The sequence below is a fragment of the Mytilus edulis genome, chromosome 1 (genome assembly GCF_963676685.1).
Source record: "Mytilus edulis chromosome 1, xbMytEdul2.2, whole genome shotgun sequence".
Lineage (NCBI taxonomy): Eukaryota > Metazoa > Mollusca > Bivalvia > Mytilida > Mytilidae > Mytilus > Mytilus edulis.
Genome location: NC_092344.1, coordinates 102,334,659 through 102,355,485, shown reverse-complemented (window position 1 = coordinate 102,355,485; position 20,827 = coordinate 102,334,659). Strand labels below are relative to the sequence as shown.

General features: G+C 32.6%; 2 protein-coding genes across 3 annotated transcripts in view; one reads left to right on the top strand and one right to left on the bottom strand.

The window, feature by feature from the left end:
• The window catches only part of LOC139516491 (uncharacterized), a 735,418-nt gene that overhangs the window by 628,823 nt on the left and 85,768 nt on the right, over nucleotides 1-20,827 (bottom strand). The gene's annotated exons all lie outside the window — the stretch shown is intronic.
• LOC139498485 (DALR anticodon-binding domain-containing protein 3-like) lies at nucleotides 1,341-20,782 on the top strand. Of its 2 annotated transcripts, XR_011657947.1 has the most exons (14): nucleotides 1,341-1,553; nucleotides 5,648-5,946; nucleotides 8,633-9,090; nucleotides 9,362-9,432; nucleotides 10,209-10,319; nucleotides 10,814-10,893; nucleotides 12,102-12,160; nucleotides 12,745-12,827; nucleotides 13,474-13,603; nucleotides 13,971-14,029; nucleotides 16,847-16,960; nucleotides 19,050-19,118; nucleotides 20,218-20,426; nucleotides 20,476-20,782. XR_011657947.1 is itself a non-coding variant. In XM_071286887.1 (13 exons), the coding sequence occupies exons 1-13, from the start codon at nucleotides 1,377-1,379 to the stop codon at nucleotides 20,335-20,337; spliced, it is 1,830 nt and encodes a 609-aa protein (XP_071142988.1). In that variant the 5' UTR covers nucleotides 1,341-1,376; the 3' UTR covers nucleotides 20,338-20,438. The 2 variants fall into 2 exon arrangements, 1 of the variants encoding a protein (XP_071142988.1); XM_071286887.1 differs by lacking the exon at nucleotides 20,476-20,782 and having other exon boundaries at nucleotides 20,218-20,438.

Sequence of the window (20,827 nt, the reverse complement as noted above, 5' to 3'; positions counted from 1 at the left end):
CCTGCTCAACATGTGGCACCGTCGTGTTGCTCATGTTATTACAATTCCGGTAAATACTATTTGCCTAAGTAGGTATGTCACATTCTTGAAAAGGGAACGGATTGTAGTCACGACATATAAGGAAAATATTCGATCACTGTAAAACGGATATTCTATAATGGAGTCAGCCAAGGGATGATTTCAACTTCACCATTTGGAACTCTTGGTAAAAAGCTATAGCTTTCTTGTGAGCAGCAAATTATAAACCTCTATAAAAAAAATCATAATAGGAAGTACAAGCTCAGGAATATTGTATCAATTGGGAGACAAATACTTCGTATTCTCAGATCTGCAGTGACATCACAACATGTAACTGACCAATAAATGATTAGCATTTTTGTTATGTAAACAATGTTGAGAGGTGATGCGGATAAGATTCCTCTAGATTTTATTAGACTATTAGTCTATAGACTTATTGCAAATTAATTTAATTGATATATATCGTAACCAGTTGAATATAGTAATTTTACTCTTTTAATACTGTTAAAGACACTATATAATATCTCTATTTTGATTTTTAACATACTATAACCTCTGGTTAAAAAATAATCGGCAATATAAATAATCAGTAATCCCCTTCAAATAGATGAAAAATCTAGAGGATTCCGGATGACATCACCTCCTGACAAATGTAAATGCCAGGATGTCCGGATCTGAGAATGCAAGCGCTGTGTAATGTTGCTACATAGAAATGGAGAGTTCACTGAAAAGACTTTTCAACCGACTCTTATTGTCAATTTCTAGACGTAAATTAAGATATGCGGCAGCTTTTATCTTTAGTTCGATGGGATAGATGCATTCAACATGTTGAATGATTTTTTGCAAGGTAGAATTTATCCCTCTCTAAGACAAGATACTTGTATTTACGTTGGCCATTCTTTTTTTTATAAACAAAGCAATAGAAATTCTTTCAATTTGCCTTCAAAGTTTAGTTTGGAATGGAGAATAATTGTGTAAAGTCAAATGTTTAAATATAACGAAATCGTTGACTAAATTTAATTTTCCACGTTTCCAATCCCTTTCATCTTTACGGATCACTCAAGTTCTGAGTTCTATCTTAAATCTAATCAGGGATTTATAACGGCAGTTTCAAATGGGCGCATTTGGTGCTCATTGGAAGACCTACACACTCCGTGTCGACAAACTGATATTTAATTTTTAATCATTTCTTGATGTCAAAAACAAAACGTAACAGTTATTCGGTTACCGGGACTACTATAGTACTCGCAGATAGTCACAGGTTATACGTAATGTGATCAGATTATTTTAAGTAGACAAATCAAGTACAGCCCAAATATTCAAAACGCACGAAAGATGCAGAGTCGATGTAAACAAACATGGAAAGTTTCACGTGGACTCAACAAAGTATCAAAACTTGTGAAAAACTCGTTGAATCATGCTTGAAAAAGCATAATATTTGTGTACAGCGGCTTGTTCTTTGTAAAAGAAACAGGGATCTCAAAAATGGTGATGTTTCCATGCCAACAGGTCTTGTAAAAGCTGTTTCGGTAGAGGTACAGTGCGTTAAAATAGACAAATTGAATAATTCGATCTGAACGGACCCGACATGCGTCTAGAAAAAAAAAACAAATAGGCATGTCTATGAAGATAACTCGGACCGAATATAATCATAACTCACAACTACATATTGACTGTGAATAGATTGTTTTCTTGGTTCAATGGTCAATGTTAAGCTTAAAGTTAATTTTGGTTAATCAGATGCATTGTACTATACACAATGGTATCGGGATTGTTCGCCCTGATTACATGTTCGCCCTAGGTTCGTTCGCACTGAGTTTGTTTGCCCTGGTAATCCGTTCGCCCTGGGTTCGTTCGCCCTATTTTCATTTATGATATGTATATATGTTACATTAATGAAAGAAATATATATTTATAAATATTAAAATTTATGTATATCTATTAACAGTTAAATACAGAATATTAATTAGATAAAATTCTTGGCTGCATTGTTACACTTTATTTTATAATTACTTTTAATTACTGTTGATTGAATTTTTATTGCTGATTAGGTATGATTTGAAATCTTTGATATCCCTGATTGGTATTGTAATATCTGTGATTATTCCGGGAACGTCACGCACAAACCTTCGGGACAATTACTTGTTACGTAACTTCGCTACAGCGATACCAATTGTATATTTGTCAGCCATTATTAAATTACTATCTGAACCATCAAGTCTTGCTCAGATCTTTCAATGGCGACGAGGATGAAAAACAAAGAAGGAAGCAGTGTTTAGCAGCGCAAATAAAGAGAAAATTTACCGGAACACAGAATTGAAAGAAGATAGTGCTAAAACAAGGAATTAAAAGAAGATACTGATAAAATAAAGATTATGGACCGAGGAGAGCCCCAGCAGATAACGGTAATTACGGAAACTAGAAATTTACGATCACAACCGTTTCTACAGTCGGATGATCAGATATCTACAGGAAAACATTGGGAAGAATGGATGGAAAGTATAGAGAGGGAATTTAGATATTTCAGAATAACAGAACCTGCGGATAAAAAGGATGCATTAATCATTTTTGGAGGAAAAGATATTTCAAGATTGGAAAGAAGCCTAAGAGATGAAGAAGGAGAAGATGAGTATAAAGTATTAAAGAACAAACTAAATAAATATTACTTGCCAAAGAAGAACAAACATCATGCCAGGTATTTATTTTTAAAAATGAAGCCATTTAGAGATGAATACACAGTAACATATGTAATGAGACTGAGAGAAAAGGCACATGAGTGTGAGTTTGAAGCTACATGCGACGAAAGAATATTGGAACATTGTATTCAAACCATAACCAATCAGGATTTGATAAAGAGGGCTATAAGCAAAGGATGGAATTTAGATAAATTCGTAGAAGAGGCAGGACAGATGGAAGACACATGTTTACAGATGAAGGATATGAAAGGAGATCACAGAGACATAGGTACAAGTTCCATAAATAAAGTACAAAGCAACAGGTCAAGATATAATAGGTCACAGGATTATATAAACAAGTCTAATTGTGGTTATTGTGGATTTGAACATTGTGAGGGAAACAAATGTCCTGCATATGGTAAACAATGTAGAAACTGTGAGAAATATAATCATTTTGCATCAGTATGCAGAACGGAAAAGAAAAAACAACAGTACAGAGCTGGCAATTTTAGACGAGAAGGAGGAAGTGTAAAGAAAACAACGGAGGACACGATTGATACAGATTCGAATACAGATATATCAGATTATGATGAAGATGAAGATTATTTTGGAGGAACGACCAAACATATAATGAAAGTACGAAAGGTAACGAACATACAAGGCAGTAGAGACATGGACAAAACAGTGACAATAAGAATAGACGAAGTAGATGTGAAGGTGGAACCTGATAGTGGCGCTGATGTAAACGTAATGGATGAAAATCAATTTGTAAAATTTCAGAGCAAAACATACGGCAATCCAGTATTAGAAAAGAGTAAAATCAAGTTGAGCACACTGCAAAATTCATTACCAATCAAGGGAGAATTTAAAACTATCATAAGAAACAAAACATGTGGCACAGAGACAAAATTCATTGTGGTAAGAGGAAAAATCAATTCTCCACCCTTACTAAGCAAATCCATTCTGATTGAGCTAGGGATGATACAGATTAGAACTGATGGTTCTTTTGTAAAGAAAAACCAGTTGAGAATACCATACAATAGACCACCTTTCAACTCTAAGAAACTTGCTATTGATAAGGGATTTAAACACTACCAAGTCACACCAGGACGCCAAATAGCAAATACAGAAGTGAACTTATTTAGAAAACCCATGAACAAAGCACAGCAAATAACAAAGTTAAAAAAGAAAAACACTAAAACAGCTAAGCAGGAGATTAATAGAAGATATCACTCAAACTTATATGAGGAGATAAATGAAAGAGACAGACGATGCAAGGAGAAAATCAAAGGGTATGCTGAAAACAGAAACAGGAAGATGAAGAAAATGGGCCCCCCGCAAGACATGCGCGGGAGGGGGCAGTAGACATACAAAATTATGGGCCCCCCTCAAGACAGGCGCGGGAGGGGGCGGATAAAGAGAACTTTGGAAAAGTCAGGAAACCAGGACTGAAACATAAAGCAGAAGAACCAGGAGACCGATACAATTTAGTGAACATTAAAGAGACTATTATAATTTATACAAATTGAGAAAGTGAACATCTATATTTTATTTATTACAAAAACATTAGTGAACAATACAGATACTGTGATAATTTAATTAATGTAAACAAACTTTATTTTACACATTTTAATTTACATTTATAAAGTCATTTTCTAATTCAAAGTTAAGGAGGAATGTAATATCTGTGATTATTCCGGGAACGTCACGCACAAACCTTTGGGACAATTACTTGTTACGTAACTTCGCTACAGCGATACCAATTGTATATTTGTCAGCCATTATTAAATTACTATCTGAACCATCAAGTCTTGCTCAGATCTTTCAGGTATATGAATTGCCTTTGATGGATTAATAATAATGAAAATAACAATTTTCTCAAATAAAATAGTCAGCTTGGATGGGTAAAAACACTGGTGTACAAATTGTTAGGCATGAACTTATAACCTAGTAGCATATTTGGCGAAATTGTAGACTGACTTCAACATATTCAATTAAATACACACAACACAACACTATAATAAAAAATAAAAATCAGGGCGAACATACCCAGGGCGAACAGGTATCGGGGCGAACGGTCTCAGGGCGAAACGGAACTAGGGCGAACAGTAACTAGGGCGAACCGAAATCAGGGCGGATGGACCCAGATTCATACACAATACACCTTATCGCTATTTGTCTGCCATTACTGGATATCACACAGGTTCCCGTAAAATTTTGACGTCATTAAACAAAATATCTGACGCCACAATGGAAAAACGCAATTGTTGTATGCGTCAAAAGTTCAAGCAGCTGGGTCAGCCTGTATTAACAATAAGGTGTATAAAAATAAAGGGTCTCACTAATTAGCGAAAAGAAGCATTAAGAAGCGACAAGAGGCGGAAAAAGGTTGCTTAAAAAATTATGGTATTTTATTGTTGGCATTGATTGCATTATAGTGTAAAACCATTCAAACAGGAAAACCAACGGTCTAATCTATATTAAAACGAGAAACAAGTATGAATTACATAAACAGCAAAAACTACTGTTAATTGTACATCAGATCCCTGACTTAGGACAGGTGCAAACATTTGCAGTGGGATTAAACATTTTAATGGTACCAAATCTTCTCCCCTTTCTGAAACAATGGTATATTATAACATCACAACATAAAAAATCACACTATAAAAAATCTGACAGCTCATGAATAAAAATGAATCCACAGTTCTTGTAGGTTAATAGCACTATGCTTCTGATCTGATACCACAAGCAAACATTTGACTCCAATGAATTCTAAATATATTTGGACAGCCTTTCTGTGAAATAATGTTGACTATTGTAATGTTGCCATCTGATAGCTGAATCAGCTTATTGATACGCGGATGAATTCTAGGTGTATTTGGACAGCCTTAATCTGAGGAATGCTGTTGACCTACATGTATGTAATGTTGTCATAATTTTCATTATTTTTGCAGGAAAAAAAGGCAATTAAAAATGAACTTCTTCAGATACTATCTGAACAAAAATGGAAGATATCAAAAGTTACCTCCCCTTCTTATTGCTTTCTGGCATTCCATTATCACCAAGAGACCATGTACAGAAATATTTTATCAGCAGTATTGAATAGTGATTTCTTGTCCAGAAGATGTGGAAGTGATGACAAAAGAGTAGTTTTATTAAATGTTGGGTTACAAGTTAATGAAAAACAGACTATAGATGATTTAAGATGTGCAATACTGTTACAGCATGTTAGTCACTTACTGTCTGGCAATGGGTAAGATTTTAATTAGAAATAAAGTGAACTTTTTTGTTTAGAGTCAATCAACTGGCAGCTAAATCCTGCTGTGTTGTTGAGCCATTGGTGCCTTTGGGCTGTTTTCTGCTTTTTGGTCATGTTGTAATGACATATTTCACGTTTCCATTCTCAATTTTATTATTTATAACTTTATCAATAAAATTTAATAATGGTGCATTGTGGATTCAATTTACTTGTTTGATTCATTTTTTGTGGAATTTTTTAGTGAAGGTAAACCACTTATTTGAATGTTTAATCAAATGCACATTTGTTAAAGTCTTCTTAACAGACTTTGGCACATCCATAAAAAATAAAATTTCTATATATAGCTAGTTCTTTAACTTTTACAAAAATTTCTTGTGAAACCACATGGTCAAATTTAACCAAACTTGGAAACAATCATCATTGCCAACTTGGGTGATCTAGTTTGAAAAATAAGTCTGATGCCCCCATTTGACAACCAACATAGCCAACATACAATGTAGATAACAAGAGTCCTGTGTCAGTCACATAGGTCTATGTGCAGCTGCAATAATGGACTCCATCCAACATTTTGGACAAAGATAAAACTTATTTTTTGATTGACCTTGTTTTGCTGATAATAAAAAATTCTGTTTACTTTTTGTTTTTTTCTTCTTCAGTTTTAAAAAGGTATACAATGTATAATGATAAATACATGTAAAAGTGGCAATTGTTTTACCTCATTGAGCAATTCAGGCTCCAAGTAGCCTCTATCTTTGATTTATCAGTCATTAATGCACCTCTTTTTTTATGGCCCTGCAACAAAGTTGTCGGTGCCATATAGTTTTACCCTTGTCCGAAATTCCGTCATTCTGCAACAAACCATTATAAGAAACCGAAATTACGGGCTTTGGACCTCATAAATTGTTGAAAATCACAGTTATACGGTTATTTTCTCTAAAGGTGTAATACCACCATTGATTTTCCCCTATTAGTCTTTGTTAAATTTTTTGCACTTTTCAAAAAATTATGTCGAATTTATCTTAGTTTCAAATAAAGAAATACTTGGCATGAGTAAAAGTTTATCCTGTCCAGTACTAAAGAAAAAAATTCACATAACATTTCATTGCATATAAGAAAATAACCATCACTGGAAGTTAACCAATCAAATTTCTCCCCTTATTTTATCTGTGTACAAGGTTTAGTCAGCATGTAACCTCAAGATTACAAAATATTCTATAGAAATCCCAAATAAAAAGATAATGGTGCTTTGAAATACCAAAGACATATGTTTATGACACAGAAATCTTTTACTGCAATAAAATATAGGATTAATTACCTACAACTGTCAAATTCAAGGGAATATTTTTTATGCCCCACCTACAATAGTAGAGGGGCATTATGTTTTCTGGTCTGTGCCTCCGTTCGTTCGTTCGTCCCACTTCAGGTTAAAGTTTTTGGTCAAGGTAGTTTTTGATGAAGTTGAAGTCCAATCCACTTGAAACTTAGTACCGGTACACATGTTCCCCATGATATGATCTTTCTAATTTTAATGCCAAATTATATTTTTGACCCCAATTTCATGGTCAACCGAGCATAGAAAATGAAAGTGCGAAGTTCAGGTTAAAGTTTTTGGTCAAGGTAGTTTTTGATGAAGTTAAAGTCATATCTACTTGAAACTTAGTACACATGTTCCCTATGATATGATCTTTCTAATTTTAACTCCAAATTAAAGTTTTGACCCCAATTTCACGGTCTACTGAACATGGAAAATTATAGTGCGAGTGGGGCATCTGTGTACTATGGACACATTCTTGTTTGGACCTATTTTCGTATACAACCGGATGTGACATACCATGATTTGGTGGTATTACACCTAAATTCTTTCAGATATTGGGATAATTTTTGGCACGTGAGTTAACCAAGATGAGTTACAGATCAAGTTTAAGTTTTGTTCTGCTCGGCTAATAAATGCCGAAATTACGGGCTATGGACTTTGATAAATTGTTGAAAATCACAGTTATACAGACTTTTTTCTAAACGCTTTCAGATGTTGGGCTGATTTTTATGCCCCACCTACGATAGTAGAGGGGCATTATGTTTTCTGGTCTGTGCGTCCGTCCGTCCGTCCGTCCGTTCGTTCGTCCGTCCGTCCATCTGTCCCGCTTCAGGTTAAAGTTTTTGGTCGAGGTAGTTTTTGATGAAGTTGAAGTCCAATCGACTTCAAACTTGGTACACATGTTCCCTATGATATGATCTTTCTAATTTTAATGCCAAATTAGAGATTTTACCCCAATTTCACGGTCCACTGAACATAGAAAATGATAGTGCGAGTGGGGCATTCGTGTACTGAGGACACATTCTTGTTGGTATGTGAGTTGCTCATAATGAGTTACAGATCAAGTTTAAGTTTTTGTACCACTACGCTAATTTTTGCCAAAATTAAGGATTTACTACTTTGAAAATTGTTGAAAATCACGGTTTTACACACTTTTCTTCTATACGCATCCAGTTTTTGAGCTGATTTTTGATACAGAGACTACCATCATGTTTGTGTCCACATGTGTTATTAAAATTGCAGATTTTTTAACTTTTTGAGACAGGGCCATTCGTGTCGCTTTGACACATCTAGTTTTTTTTTTTTTTCTTAAAGAAATAAAAGGTATAGATGTCAAATTGATTTGACTATTGATTCTTTTTTCAGATATCAAGTATCTTTCATACCTCAGGTGGTGTCTGGAGACAGAAAAGCAATATTTGAGAATGTTGGACTGGATGCAGAAAAATTGTTTACAGAGGAAGTTTCCGCAGAACAAAGATTTTCAAAGGTCTTAGAAAAATTCAATTTACAAAAAAATCGATATCTTATACATAAAGAAATAGTTAAAAACAGTAAATCATCAGAAACTGAAAGTGAAAGTAAGTCTAGTCAAACTGAGAGTGATATTGAACCATCTGACTTATTGTCTGATCAGAGTGAGACTAAATCCAGTTATACTGCCATTTGTAAATGCTTAGGATGGAAGGAAGAGAAAAGAGTTTTGTCTAATGGTCCAGAGAATGATGACATTTCTGTTGATTTTGAATTATGTATTAAGGAGTTCAACATAGGACTAGGGAAAGGAAGATATGAGAAAAGTTTGAAGGAGTTAACTCCAGCAGGTATAATTTTTTATTTTATATATAATAAAGATGTTTTTCAGTCTTTAGTTTTGGAATGTGTTTTTTTATTTCTGCAAATAAACTTTAAATTTAGATATCATATGACCAATGAAATACCAGGATTTTTCTCTACATTTACATCTACATGGGCAATCCGTAAAGAGTCGGTTGACTCATCACACGAATGTATTAGAAATAGTTGAAATTTAATGAAATTTTGTTCTTTCTATTATAATGTGCTGTTAAATTTATTCATCTGTATTTTTTTCAGTTTCTGGTAAAGATGACATGTGTACAGATTTAATGTGTGAAGTTATTCATCTTCAGGAACATACAACACAGGTATGAAGCTGTGCAACATAAATAATGAAGTTATCAAGAAAAGTTTTTACTGATTATTAAAGCTATACCCAGCTGTTGACAAGGGTTCATTGGTTTACAAAATGTACCTCTGTAACTAAATCACAATTTAGTGCCATTTTGGATCATGGTTAATCAAACTGACCTATCATATGTGATGCATTATCATATTTGCCACTTGGGTTTAGGAAATTTAGTATATTGTTAATATTTAGTTTGATTTTTACAAAGTTTTTTTTTACATTTCATAAATTCATATTATGTGAATACATTTTAAATTATATTTGTTACAGTTCTTGGAATTTTTAGTTAGTGGCAAAATGAATAGATAACCACACTTGTACAAAAAAACCTGTACAGAATCACCCGCTTATAGGAGGCCTTTTTAAGGACACTTCAACATTTTGATATTTGTCCCATTCAAAAGGTCACAATTTAAAACAGAAATGACATTGCTACATGATGTTGATATTCTTTATAAATGTACAATTATATCGAGATGAAATGCGGTCATAAAACTTTCGAGTCAGTTTTTTTGTACTCGTACTCGAAAATCAACCAATCAAAACATTGGATTTCATGTTTCAAGCATGATTTTTGTACTCCGAGCACTGAGCAAAGTTTTATGACTTCAACCCAAGAAGGAGAATGACACCTGAAAAACCTATTGTACCAGTAATTTGTTTTTTAAACTTTGTCACATAAGCGTTTAATTTCCAAACTGTATTACAATATTATTACTGCATCTTATTTTACAGCCCACTGGAAGTGTTATTGTAGTGCATTTAAATTCAGAGAGAAGATTTTATCACAAGCAGAAAGTTGATCTGCTATGGAGAGCATTATTTGGAGAACAAAATATTAGCCAGGTATTAAGAATGTGAGAAAGAATTATCTAACATTATTCATTATGTTATTATACCCTTGCTTTATGATTGGAGCTATATTGCATGCACTCTGTCCGTCTGTTTTTCCAACAATTATTCCATATCACTTTTCTTAGAAACTACTGAACAGAATGACTTCATATTTAGTCAGCAGCACACCATTGATGATGTGTGTGGGTGATTTTATTTTTCGGTATGTTACATTAATTATTTACATACATGACGTTATTTAATTGTCGTGGGGAAATTGACATGGAGAAATTTAAATAATATTAATAATATCATAAGAGTTTCATTGATAGAAAAGTGCAGTCTATGCAATTTGCCAAGGTCTAAACTGTACCAAGTGAAGACCAGTCATGATTAATTTTAGTAATGGCTACAATAGATCCATTGTCAATTTCAAATTCATTTATGATAGGGAAAAAATAAACGTTTTGTTAAGATTAGAAACAGTGGTATATTATTATTTACAGATTCATATTAACTATGGCTTAGTTTCCAGTAGACAAGGGAGCAGTCATAATAAAGCTTTGACAGCAGAAGAATTTATACAGTGAGTTTTAAAATTCCTTGTTGTATATTGATAGTTTTGTTTATTTCTAGCATTTACAAAAGAAATCATGCATGCATTAACCAATATTTTCAAGTGGTAAATTCAAATTTAATTAATCATATGAAGAATATGTACTATAGGGGCGCAAAAGTCCATAGTTTATAACTTAGTGTATCCTACATACTATACCATCTATAATACTAAAATTACGAGGTCCAATTTGTCAGCCGTCATCACGTAAAAACGATGAATCAAAGAATTCAACTTTATATATAACTAATATAGTACAAAGGTGTAGATTAAAAATTACACCACTCCAGGCCCTTTTGTTTTCCACGTAATTAATATTGCCAATAATTAAGAAGTTCCGGGTCAAGTCCGATACCGATACCAATAGTATATTCACCTGTTACCTATTACCTTATCTGTACGTTCCGCATCTGACAGGCGCACCAACAAACGGTGTATTCAGGATAAATATGCTATATACACGGGTCATAATCACAGGGTTGACACTACTAAATTGTCAAATTGTTACCTATTGTAGTATTTTAATCAGTAAGACTTTCTAAGATAACAATACGAATACTAAAAATCTGGACTAAAAATAAGGCGTATAGGTACAGTTTTCAATTTGTTAATATGCTATATACACGGGTCATAATCACAGGGTTGACACTACTAAATTGTCAAATTGTTACCTATTGTAGTATTTTAATCAGTAAGACTTTCTAAGATAACAATACGAATACTAAAAATCTGGACTAAAAATAAGGCGTATAGGTACAGTTTTCAATTTGTTAGCAGGCATGACGTAAAACAGCGAATCAAAGAATTCAACTTTATTTATAACTAATATAGGACAATGCTGTTGATTAAAAAATACTCAATTCCAGGACCTTTTGTTTTCTAAATAATTAATATTACCAATAATTGATAAGTTCCAGTTCGACGGGTTCAAACAAAGATTTGAAAGCAGAGAAAACTGTGTATCTTATAATCGGCATGACTTTATCAGATGACAATACTAATACTAAAATAAGGCTTGCACATAGTTAAATACTTTAATTCATTCAAGGACCCGCGATATCACGGGTGTGTTCTAGTTTTAGTGAAAATTCACAGGTATAGAAAATATATTACCAAAAAAATACAGCCAAACTATAGCATATAAGATATTTATTACATGATTTCAATATATATTTTAGAACAAGATTTCAGCAGATGAAAGAGGCTTCTGTTATGAAGTATGGAGACAAAGTCAACGGTATGTTCCAAAAATATTTATTTCCAGAGTGAATTATGTCATCAGTAAAATCACCTTATATAAAATTTTATAGAGAATGATATTTCACAGATTTATTCCAAATTGGTTAGTTACCTATTTCTTTTGAAATACTGTACATAAATTTAAAAATAAGAACTTGTATGATTTCCAATGAGATAACACTCCACCAGAGACCATATGATGTAAAAGTTAACTAACTATAGATCAATGTACTGCAATGAGCAAAACCAAAACTACATGGTAAGCTATAAAAGGCCCTAAAATGACAAATGTTTAACAATTCAAAGGAAAAAACTAGCAGCCTGATTTATATACAAAAATAATAAACAAAGAAGTTGGTTTATCGTCATATTATAGGGAGATCCTGATTAATGACTACAGTTTGATAAAATGAAGGGGAAAATGTGTTTGTTAGGCTCCCTAATTTGCTTTAAAAAATTGCCAATCTCCAGGTTTGACTAGAAAAGTAACACTTATTTCATTGTGTATTACACATAAATTTTGGATGTATGATGCTAAATTTTCTTAATATTAATGATAATGATTTTTTTTTTATTTTATAGGTCCTAAATGGGAGAATACTATTTTAAGATTGACAATGGCCAGTTTAAAATTTGAATTCCTTATGTCTATTCACAAAAATGTGGTTTGTATAGTTAAATAAACATAGTGTGTTAAATTGATCTCAATTTTACTAAAAATTGATAAAAATAATGTCTGAAAAATATCATAAAGAGCAAATTTCTATCAATCTGTAGGTATATTATGCTTGTTATTTACTGTTCTTTTATGTTTGAAGACTTTGACTTGTTTAGCCTGAAGTGTAATGTGCAGTAGCAGATAAAAAATTTGAATAAGAATATTTTTGTTGTTGAAAACATATTTTAAGGGGTAATTGATTGGTATTGATGCATTTTTCCTTTGACAGAAGAACATAGCCACCATCAATAATGATTTTTTCTCCTTATAAAAAGCATATCATCTCTTAGTAAAAAAAATCTCATGTTTTTTTAAAATATCCAGTAATTCATAACTTTACCTTACAAATTTATTTTTATAGCATTCTCAAATCTCAGTAATTTTCAGGAAAAATTAAATCTTTCTTAGACATGTATTGCAAGAACTATTCTTTAGCAATACCAGCAGAGATCCTTGAAAGCTCGTAGATTTTTATTGTGATTCACAAAACTGGTCACAGAATTATGGGGATATTAAAACTTAATTTTTTAAGCATAATAATGAACCTATCCTCTAATCTGAGTCTAGTTTCACATGTTTTAAATATTCCACAGTTGAAGTTAGATTTATCACAAGGCCAAGAATTTGGAGGAGGCATAGATAACAGAGCAGGGGCATTTGTGATGTATAACTGTGCTAGATTGGCTACATTAAATAAACATTTTGAAGACAATGTTTCAAAAGGTATGTTCATCTTTTTTTCTATTTACCAAATCTCCCTCAACTGTTTTCCATACATAGTGTATTGGTGTTGATGATTCAGTTAGTATCAGTAACAGCAATAAAAAAAATACAAGTGTTGAAACACTACTAATCTAAGGGGAAATTTTGATATTTGCAATGGATGTGCAGGGTATCCATCCACTTTGTAAGCACTCTCATCTATACAAGTCTTGATAGATTTTAATCATTGAATAACTGAAGGTGTTTTATATTAAAAATGCTTTTTTTTAGTTCAAAAACCAGAAATACAAGCAAATTAATCATTAAAGGATACAGCTGTTTTATGTATCCATCCATATTTAATGAGTTTTTTTTTTTAATGTTCCAGGTATATATCCACCATTACCAGAGATCAGCAGTATAAACTTTTCAACACTAAGAGAGGAGGTTTGTGATAAAATAACTATTAGTTTAGGTTATGCTAAAAACAATGTTCTCTGATTATTTGAAAGATTTCCAGATTTGGTCCAAGACCACAGTTTTTTCGTAGTGCATTTCTTTTAGACAACTAATGAAAATTAAAAAAATCCCACCTGCGCTTTCTGAATAATATTTTTACAGTGTGTTGTACTACTTTTGGGACAAATTATATCAAAATTATAGAAAACTTCATCAGCTCTAACTCAAAATATGGACACTTTTATGTTAAGGAGCTCTTGAAATCTTTTGACAGCTTCCGAAATGCTAATTTTTAACCTTTTTCAGCTGAACCAAATCACTACTTGACTTTCAAATTCATGACCCTAATTTTTATGCCCCCACCTACGATAGTAGAGGGGCATTATGTTTTCTGGTCTGTGCCTCCGTTCGTCTGTTCGTTCGTCTGTCCCGCTTCAGGTTAAAGTTTTTGGTTGAGGTAGTTTTTATACGCCCGTCGTCTTTTAGACGGGACGTATTATGGTATACCGTTGTCCGTCCGTCCGTCTGTCCATCCGTCCGTCCGTCGTCCACACTTCGGACAATAACTCAAAAACACTTTCACCAATTTCCATGAAACTTAAGTGAATTGTTTATATCTATTGACGTAAGCTCCCTTTCGTTTTTTTTAAATTTCAGATTTTAAGTTTTGGATTTATGGGGCTTTATTCATAAAAAAAAGGGGGATTTTCAACACTTCGGACAATAACTCAAAAAGGCTTTCACCAATGTCCATGAAACTTTGGTGAATTGTTTATATCTATTGATGTAAGCTCCCTTTCAATTTTTATAAATTTCAGATTTTAAGTTTTGGATTTATGGGGCTTTATTCATAAAAAAAGGGGGATTTTCAACACTTCGGACAATAACTCAAAAAGGCTTTCACCAATGTCCATGAAACTTTGGTGAATTGTTTATATCTATTGATGTAAGCTCCCTTTCAATTTTTATAAATTTCAGATTTTAAGTTTTGGATTTATGGGGCTTTATTCATAAAAAAAAGGGGGATTTTCAACACTTCGGACAATAACTCAAAAAGGCTTTCACCAATGTCCATGAAACTGTGGTGAATTGTTTATATCTATTGATGAAAGCTCCCTTTCAATTCTTATAAATTTCAGATTTTAAGTTTTGGATTTATGGGGCTTTATTCATAAAAAAAAGGGGGATTTTCAACACTTCGGACAATAACTCAAAAAGGCTTTCACCAATGTCCATGAAACTTTGGTGAATTGTTTATATCTATTGATGTAAGCTCCCTTTCAATTTTTATAAATTTCAGATTTTAAGTTTTGGATTTATGGGGCTTTATTCATAAAAAAAAGGGGGATTTTCAACACTTCGGACAATAACTCAAAAAGGCTTTCACCAATGTCCATGAAACTTTGGTGAATTGTTTATATCTATTGATGAAAGCTCCCTTTCAATTCTTATAAATTTCAGATTTTAAGTTTTGGATTTATGGGGCTTTATTCATAAAAAAAAGGGGGATTTTCAACACTTCGGACAATAACTCAAAAAGGCTTTCACCAATGTCCATGAAACTTTGGTGAATTGTTTATATCTATTGATGAAAGCTCCCTTTCAATTCTTATAAATTTCAGATTTTATGTTTTGGATTTATGGGGCTTTATTCATAAAAAAAGGGGGATTTTCAACACTTCGGACAATAACTCAAAAAGGCTTTCACCAATGTCCATGAAACTTTGGTGAATTGTTTATATCTATTGATGTAAGCTCCCTTTCAATTTTTATAAATTTCAGATTTTACATTTCCGTGTTATGAATTTTTATGCTTAAAAAAGGGGGGATTTTCCAATTTTGGGACAATAACTAACACTTTCACAAAATTTTATGCAACTTTGATAAATTGTTTATATCTATTGACATAAGCTCCCTTTCCATTTTTATAAATTTTAGATTTTACATTTTCTTAAGTAATGAATTTTTATACTTAAAAAAGGGGGATTTTATGAAACTTTGGTGAATATATTAATGTAACATCCCTTTTGATTTGTTTATATATTTCTAGTTGATCATATAAATTCATTTAAAGCATAAAAGACAAGTTAAAAGAGCAACAGGCGTATCATGCGCTAAAGCGCAGCCCTTTATTGATGAAGTTGAAGTCCAATCAATTTGAAACTTAGTACACATGTTCCCTATGATATGATCTTTCTAATTTTTTAATGTCAAATTAAAGTATTGACCCCAATTTCATGGTCCACTGAACAAAGAAGAAGATAGTGTGAAGCTCAGGTTAAAGTTTTTGGTCAAGGTAGTTTTTGATGAAGAAGTCCAATCAACTTGAAACTTAGTACACATGTTAACTATGATATGATCTTTCTAATTTTAATGCCAAATTAAAGTATTGACCCCAATTTCACGGTCAAGTGAACATGTAAAATGATAGTGCGAGTGGGGCATCCGTGTACTATGGACACATTCTTGTTTTACAGTGTAATTTCTTCCCCTACTTGCTATTTGAGGCATATAACATGAATAAATAAATTTGGAAGAGGTATAAAAAAAAATTGGCAAGTAACACACTGTCCACACTAGGGACTATATTTGTGGACAACAAAAATCAAGGGAAGATAACTGTGTACTCTGACCTAATATTGAGCTGTTAAACCTACCCTGTAAATGATCAATATGATATTGTTGAGATCACTCTTACCCTGACTATGCAGGAACTTAATTGATTTTTATTACTTTTACTTGTAAGGGTGGGGGTCAGTTTTGAGAAGTCAGTTTGTCATCTATTCACATAGTTATGTATTTTAGGATGAATGGGAATTATTCTACAACTACATTTTTATTTATGGAGAGCTGATATCAGAAACAACAGAGCAGTTTATACCTGAAGGCAGTATAATTTCTAAAATTCACACTCATAAGGTAATGATAGGCATGTCATTTTTTTTATGATAAGAAGGAACAAACTGACAAAAAATAATTGTTGATTTTTCTGTCCATCTGTTTGTATGTCCATAATTAAAAGATGGATTCCAGATGATGATTAAAATTTGCTTTGACCAATCACATTTTATTATATAAATACTTCTGCCAGAAAAAAAATTATGGTTCAAAGGTACTGTAGATTATTGCGTTGCGTTGTGTATTTGATCGTAAGCTAACTAAGGCGTTAAAGATAGAACTACGTCTGCCATTATACGTTTCTATTCAATACAACATAAAGTATTACAATTACGCGACGTCACAAAGATAGTGGCCGTACCGCAAAAAGGTACGTTAATATTGGCGCAATTCTTTACAGGTACAGTCAAACCTGATTAAACCGGACCCTGAATAAACCGGTTTCCTGTCCATTCCGGCCGAAAATGAAAGTCCCATATTTTTCCTTTCAAAGTCATTGTTAAAATATCCTTTGTAAACCGGACCCTGTGTATTCCGAATTTCGGTCTAATTATGAAGTCCCGATACTCTTAATTACATTAATTATTACCTGTCAAAACCTGTTTGTCTAATTAATTTCAATGATCGATATGCAATCAAAACATTTTTTTTATACAATATGGCTTTTCGTGATAATCAATTAGTCAGGTGTCAAACTGTGAACCTACAATCGTACAGTAGTGAGCTGTATTATTTATTAAAATATTATAAACGTGTCAATTAAACAAAAAGACACACCGAATATATCTCGGATTGAACTTACGTTTTAACTTGGATAAACAAATTTAAATCCCGGAGTAAGAAATTCACATCATGATTTCGAAATCCTGGGTTCCCTGTTGTGAACCCCTAAACAAATGACCTTGATAATGAAAAACACCCGGATGACAACAATCAATGGATATTGTACACTGTACGACAACGTTTCGAAAGTGATGAAATTACGTTTGATAATTTTCTGGCTTTTTAATCGGCCATTCCAACATTTCAAATTATTGATCATGGGAGTAAATCGAAACTCTCATCTTACAATCCAAACAACGCTAGCATTATGATGCAAATGCAAACAATGAAAAACGAAGTGAAAGTATTTTAATTTATCAGATATAATTTACAATCAGAGAGAACTTTTACATGCACAATGTCGGACGTCACAAGTCATTAACTTCCGGTCAAAACGGAAACCTGAATAAACCGGCTCACTGTCCAAACCGGCCCTTTTCCATAGTCCCGTAGCCGGCCGGTTTATACAGGTTTTACTGTATATTAAAATCTGTCAAATTGAAATTATCACCAGTAAAGGAGACTAGATTATACAAAATTTAAGACAAATAGATGATTGAAAACACTTACAGATAACCAAAAAGCTGGAAGAGGCCTATCTTTTTCTTGTTGATAAAGATTTATAACTGCATTATTTTGACTTTCCTTGTAAAAAGAATTTTAATGCAGTTGTATTGTTGATTATTGCTCTGTTCATTTGACAAAACTCCAGTTTAAATCTGTAATTCCATGCTGTAGTTGTTTCATTGTTTTAGATTTAAGATACTTTAAAAGATGTGAATTGTAGTGCATGCTGTCCACAATTTTTAAACAGAATTGTTTTTATTAATTTGAAAACAACTCTTATTCATGTGTAAAAGGTATATTGTGTCAAATGAAAAAAACAAACCCAACCTCTTACAGATGACCATGCCGACCGTGCAAGGGCTGTATAGCCAGTCAAGGTCGTAAAAACCTCCATTTGTTGCATTTTCTGTTAATTTTGTCAATTAAGTAATTGTGTAAAATGTACCAAAATTTATATGTTAAGAATATAAGTGAGTTTAATTTGGATGTCACAAATACAAATATATTACATTAATTAATATTATTTTATCTAAGTTAAGTGGTATATTACTTAAAACATGTACATTCAATTCCTATATTTCTGAGAATATTGAAAAAAATAGGAGTTTAATACTTTATAAAAATACAAGAAAATTTATCAACTCAAAAACGAGAACTCTTGATAAAAGGGAGATGACTACATTTAAAAGAAAAGTCATTTGAATTTACTCATTCTTTGTAGGTGTGTAATTTTCTGGTCAGTTTGAGCAGGCATCTGAGTTCATACTACAGCAGAACACATGTTCTAGGGGTAAGTCACTACAGCAGAACACATGTTCTAGGGGTAAGTCACTACAGCAGAACACATGTTCTAGGGGTAAGTCACTACAGCAGAACACATGTTCTAGGGGTAAGTCACTACAGCAGAACACATGTTCTAGGGGTAAGCCACTAGTGTAAATATATTTGGATGTTAGTCAAGATATATAGACTATTAAACAGTTGATTCTTAGTAGCTATCTTGGAAAACATGTGAGAAATTACTTTTCAAAAAAAGATTGTGTAGATCAAACACAATTAATGAATCCATTTGAAATCAGTATGAAATTAAGAGAAATTTAATCATGGATTAAGATTTATCTCCTGATGCATTGAAGATTTAGATCAGTACTATCAAGAAATGGTCCCTTAAATTTATTATGACTATATTGGATTTGTATTGCAAAACCTGTGGTTATAAAGTTAACAGTTACAAGGAAAGGTGAAATTAAGATAAACGAGACAACAAAACAATGACTAAAAATACAGCCTTGGAGAGTCGTACAAATAAAATTGAGAATTGAAATGGGGAATGTGTCAAAGAGACAACAACCTGACCATATAGAAGACAACAGCAGAAGGTCACCAACAGGTCTTCAATGCAGCGAGAAATTCCCACATCCGGAGGCGTTCTTCAGCTGGCCCCTAAACAAATATATATACTAGTTCAGTGATAATGAACGCCATACTAAACTCCAAATTGTACACAAGAAACAAAAATTAAAAATAATACAAGACTAACAAAGGCCAAAGGCTCCTGACTTGGGACCGGCGCAAACAAGCATTCATCATAGTTTTATATTTGAAGATTATCTGATGATAACCCTGAAAATCTATTCTTTAATATTTGAGAATAAAATATCAGTCATTCATTTGATGCTAACAAGCTAAAATGAATGACTGATATTTTATTCTCAAATATTGAAGAATATGCTTGATATTCATATAAACAATAATGTGTTTTGTCTCAATTGTTCCTTTGTTGGGTGGCACATAGTTATTGACTGTCTTAGCCACCTTATCATCAATGAAACAAATTCTGTTAAAAAAATTACTGATGAACATTACAAAAATCTGATCTTTTATTTCAGGAAAACAGAGAGCACCTGTTGCCTACAATGTATGCCAGACTGTATCTGTTGAAGGTCACTCATCAAATTATGTGTCATGCACTGAGCTTGTTAGGAATCACACCACTTAACCAGTTGTGATAATGTATGCTTGATGTATTTATAAACACAATGGAGTACTTTTTAGCCATTTTAAAAATTGTGATGATGTCTATTTATTTATATAAAGAGTAATTCCTGGATTTTCTAAATTCTTGACCATTGGCATTGACAATGTAGAAATACTGACCATAAACCTTTCCCCATCTCTGCCTTATATAGAACACAGTGTAATCCTCCATCTCCAGCTTACCCTTGACAGTGTTTTCAATGTTAAATAGTGTTGATTTTTTGTGTTTATATCAATATTTCATTTACAATGAGTAACCAACTGTACAACTTTTATTGGTTCTGTTGACCTTAGACACAATTGGATTTGATAGAGACATATGTCCTTGAGTTTTTTTGTTTTTGTCAAAGGCCACCTGTAGCTTTCAATGAAATAAATTGTAACTTTGTCAATGGTCATCAGCACCTTTAAATCTAATACATGTTATTCTGCAATTTACATTTGTGTGATACACAGTTCATA

Excerpts from the sequence above, each read along its gene's own strand:
- LOC139498485 (XM_071286887.1), top strand. The coding sequence starts at position 1,377 with ATGGAAAGTTTCACGTGGACTCAACAAAGTATCAAAACTTGTGAAAAA. Across the intron at positions 5,947-8,632 it reads CACTTACTGTCTGGCAATGG|ATATCAAGTATCTTTCATAC; the intron begins GTAAGATTTTAA and ends TTCTTTTTTCAG. Across the intron at positions 12,161-12,744 it reads GTATGGAGACAAAGTCAACG|GTCCTAAATGGGAGAATACT; the intron begins GTATGTTCCAAA and ends TTTATTTTATAG.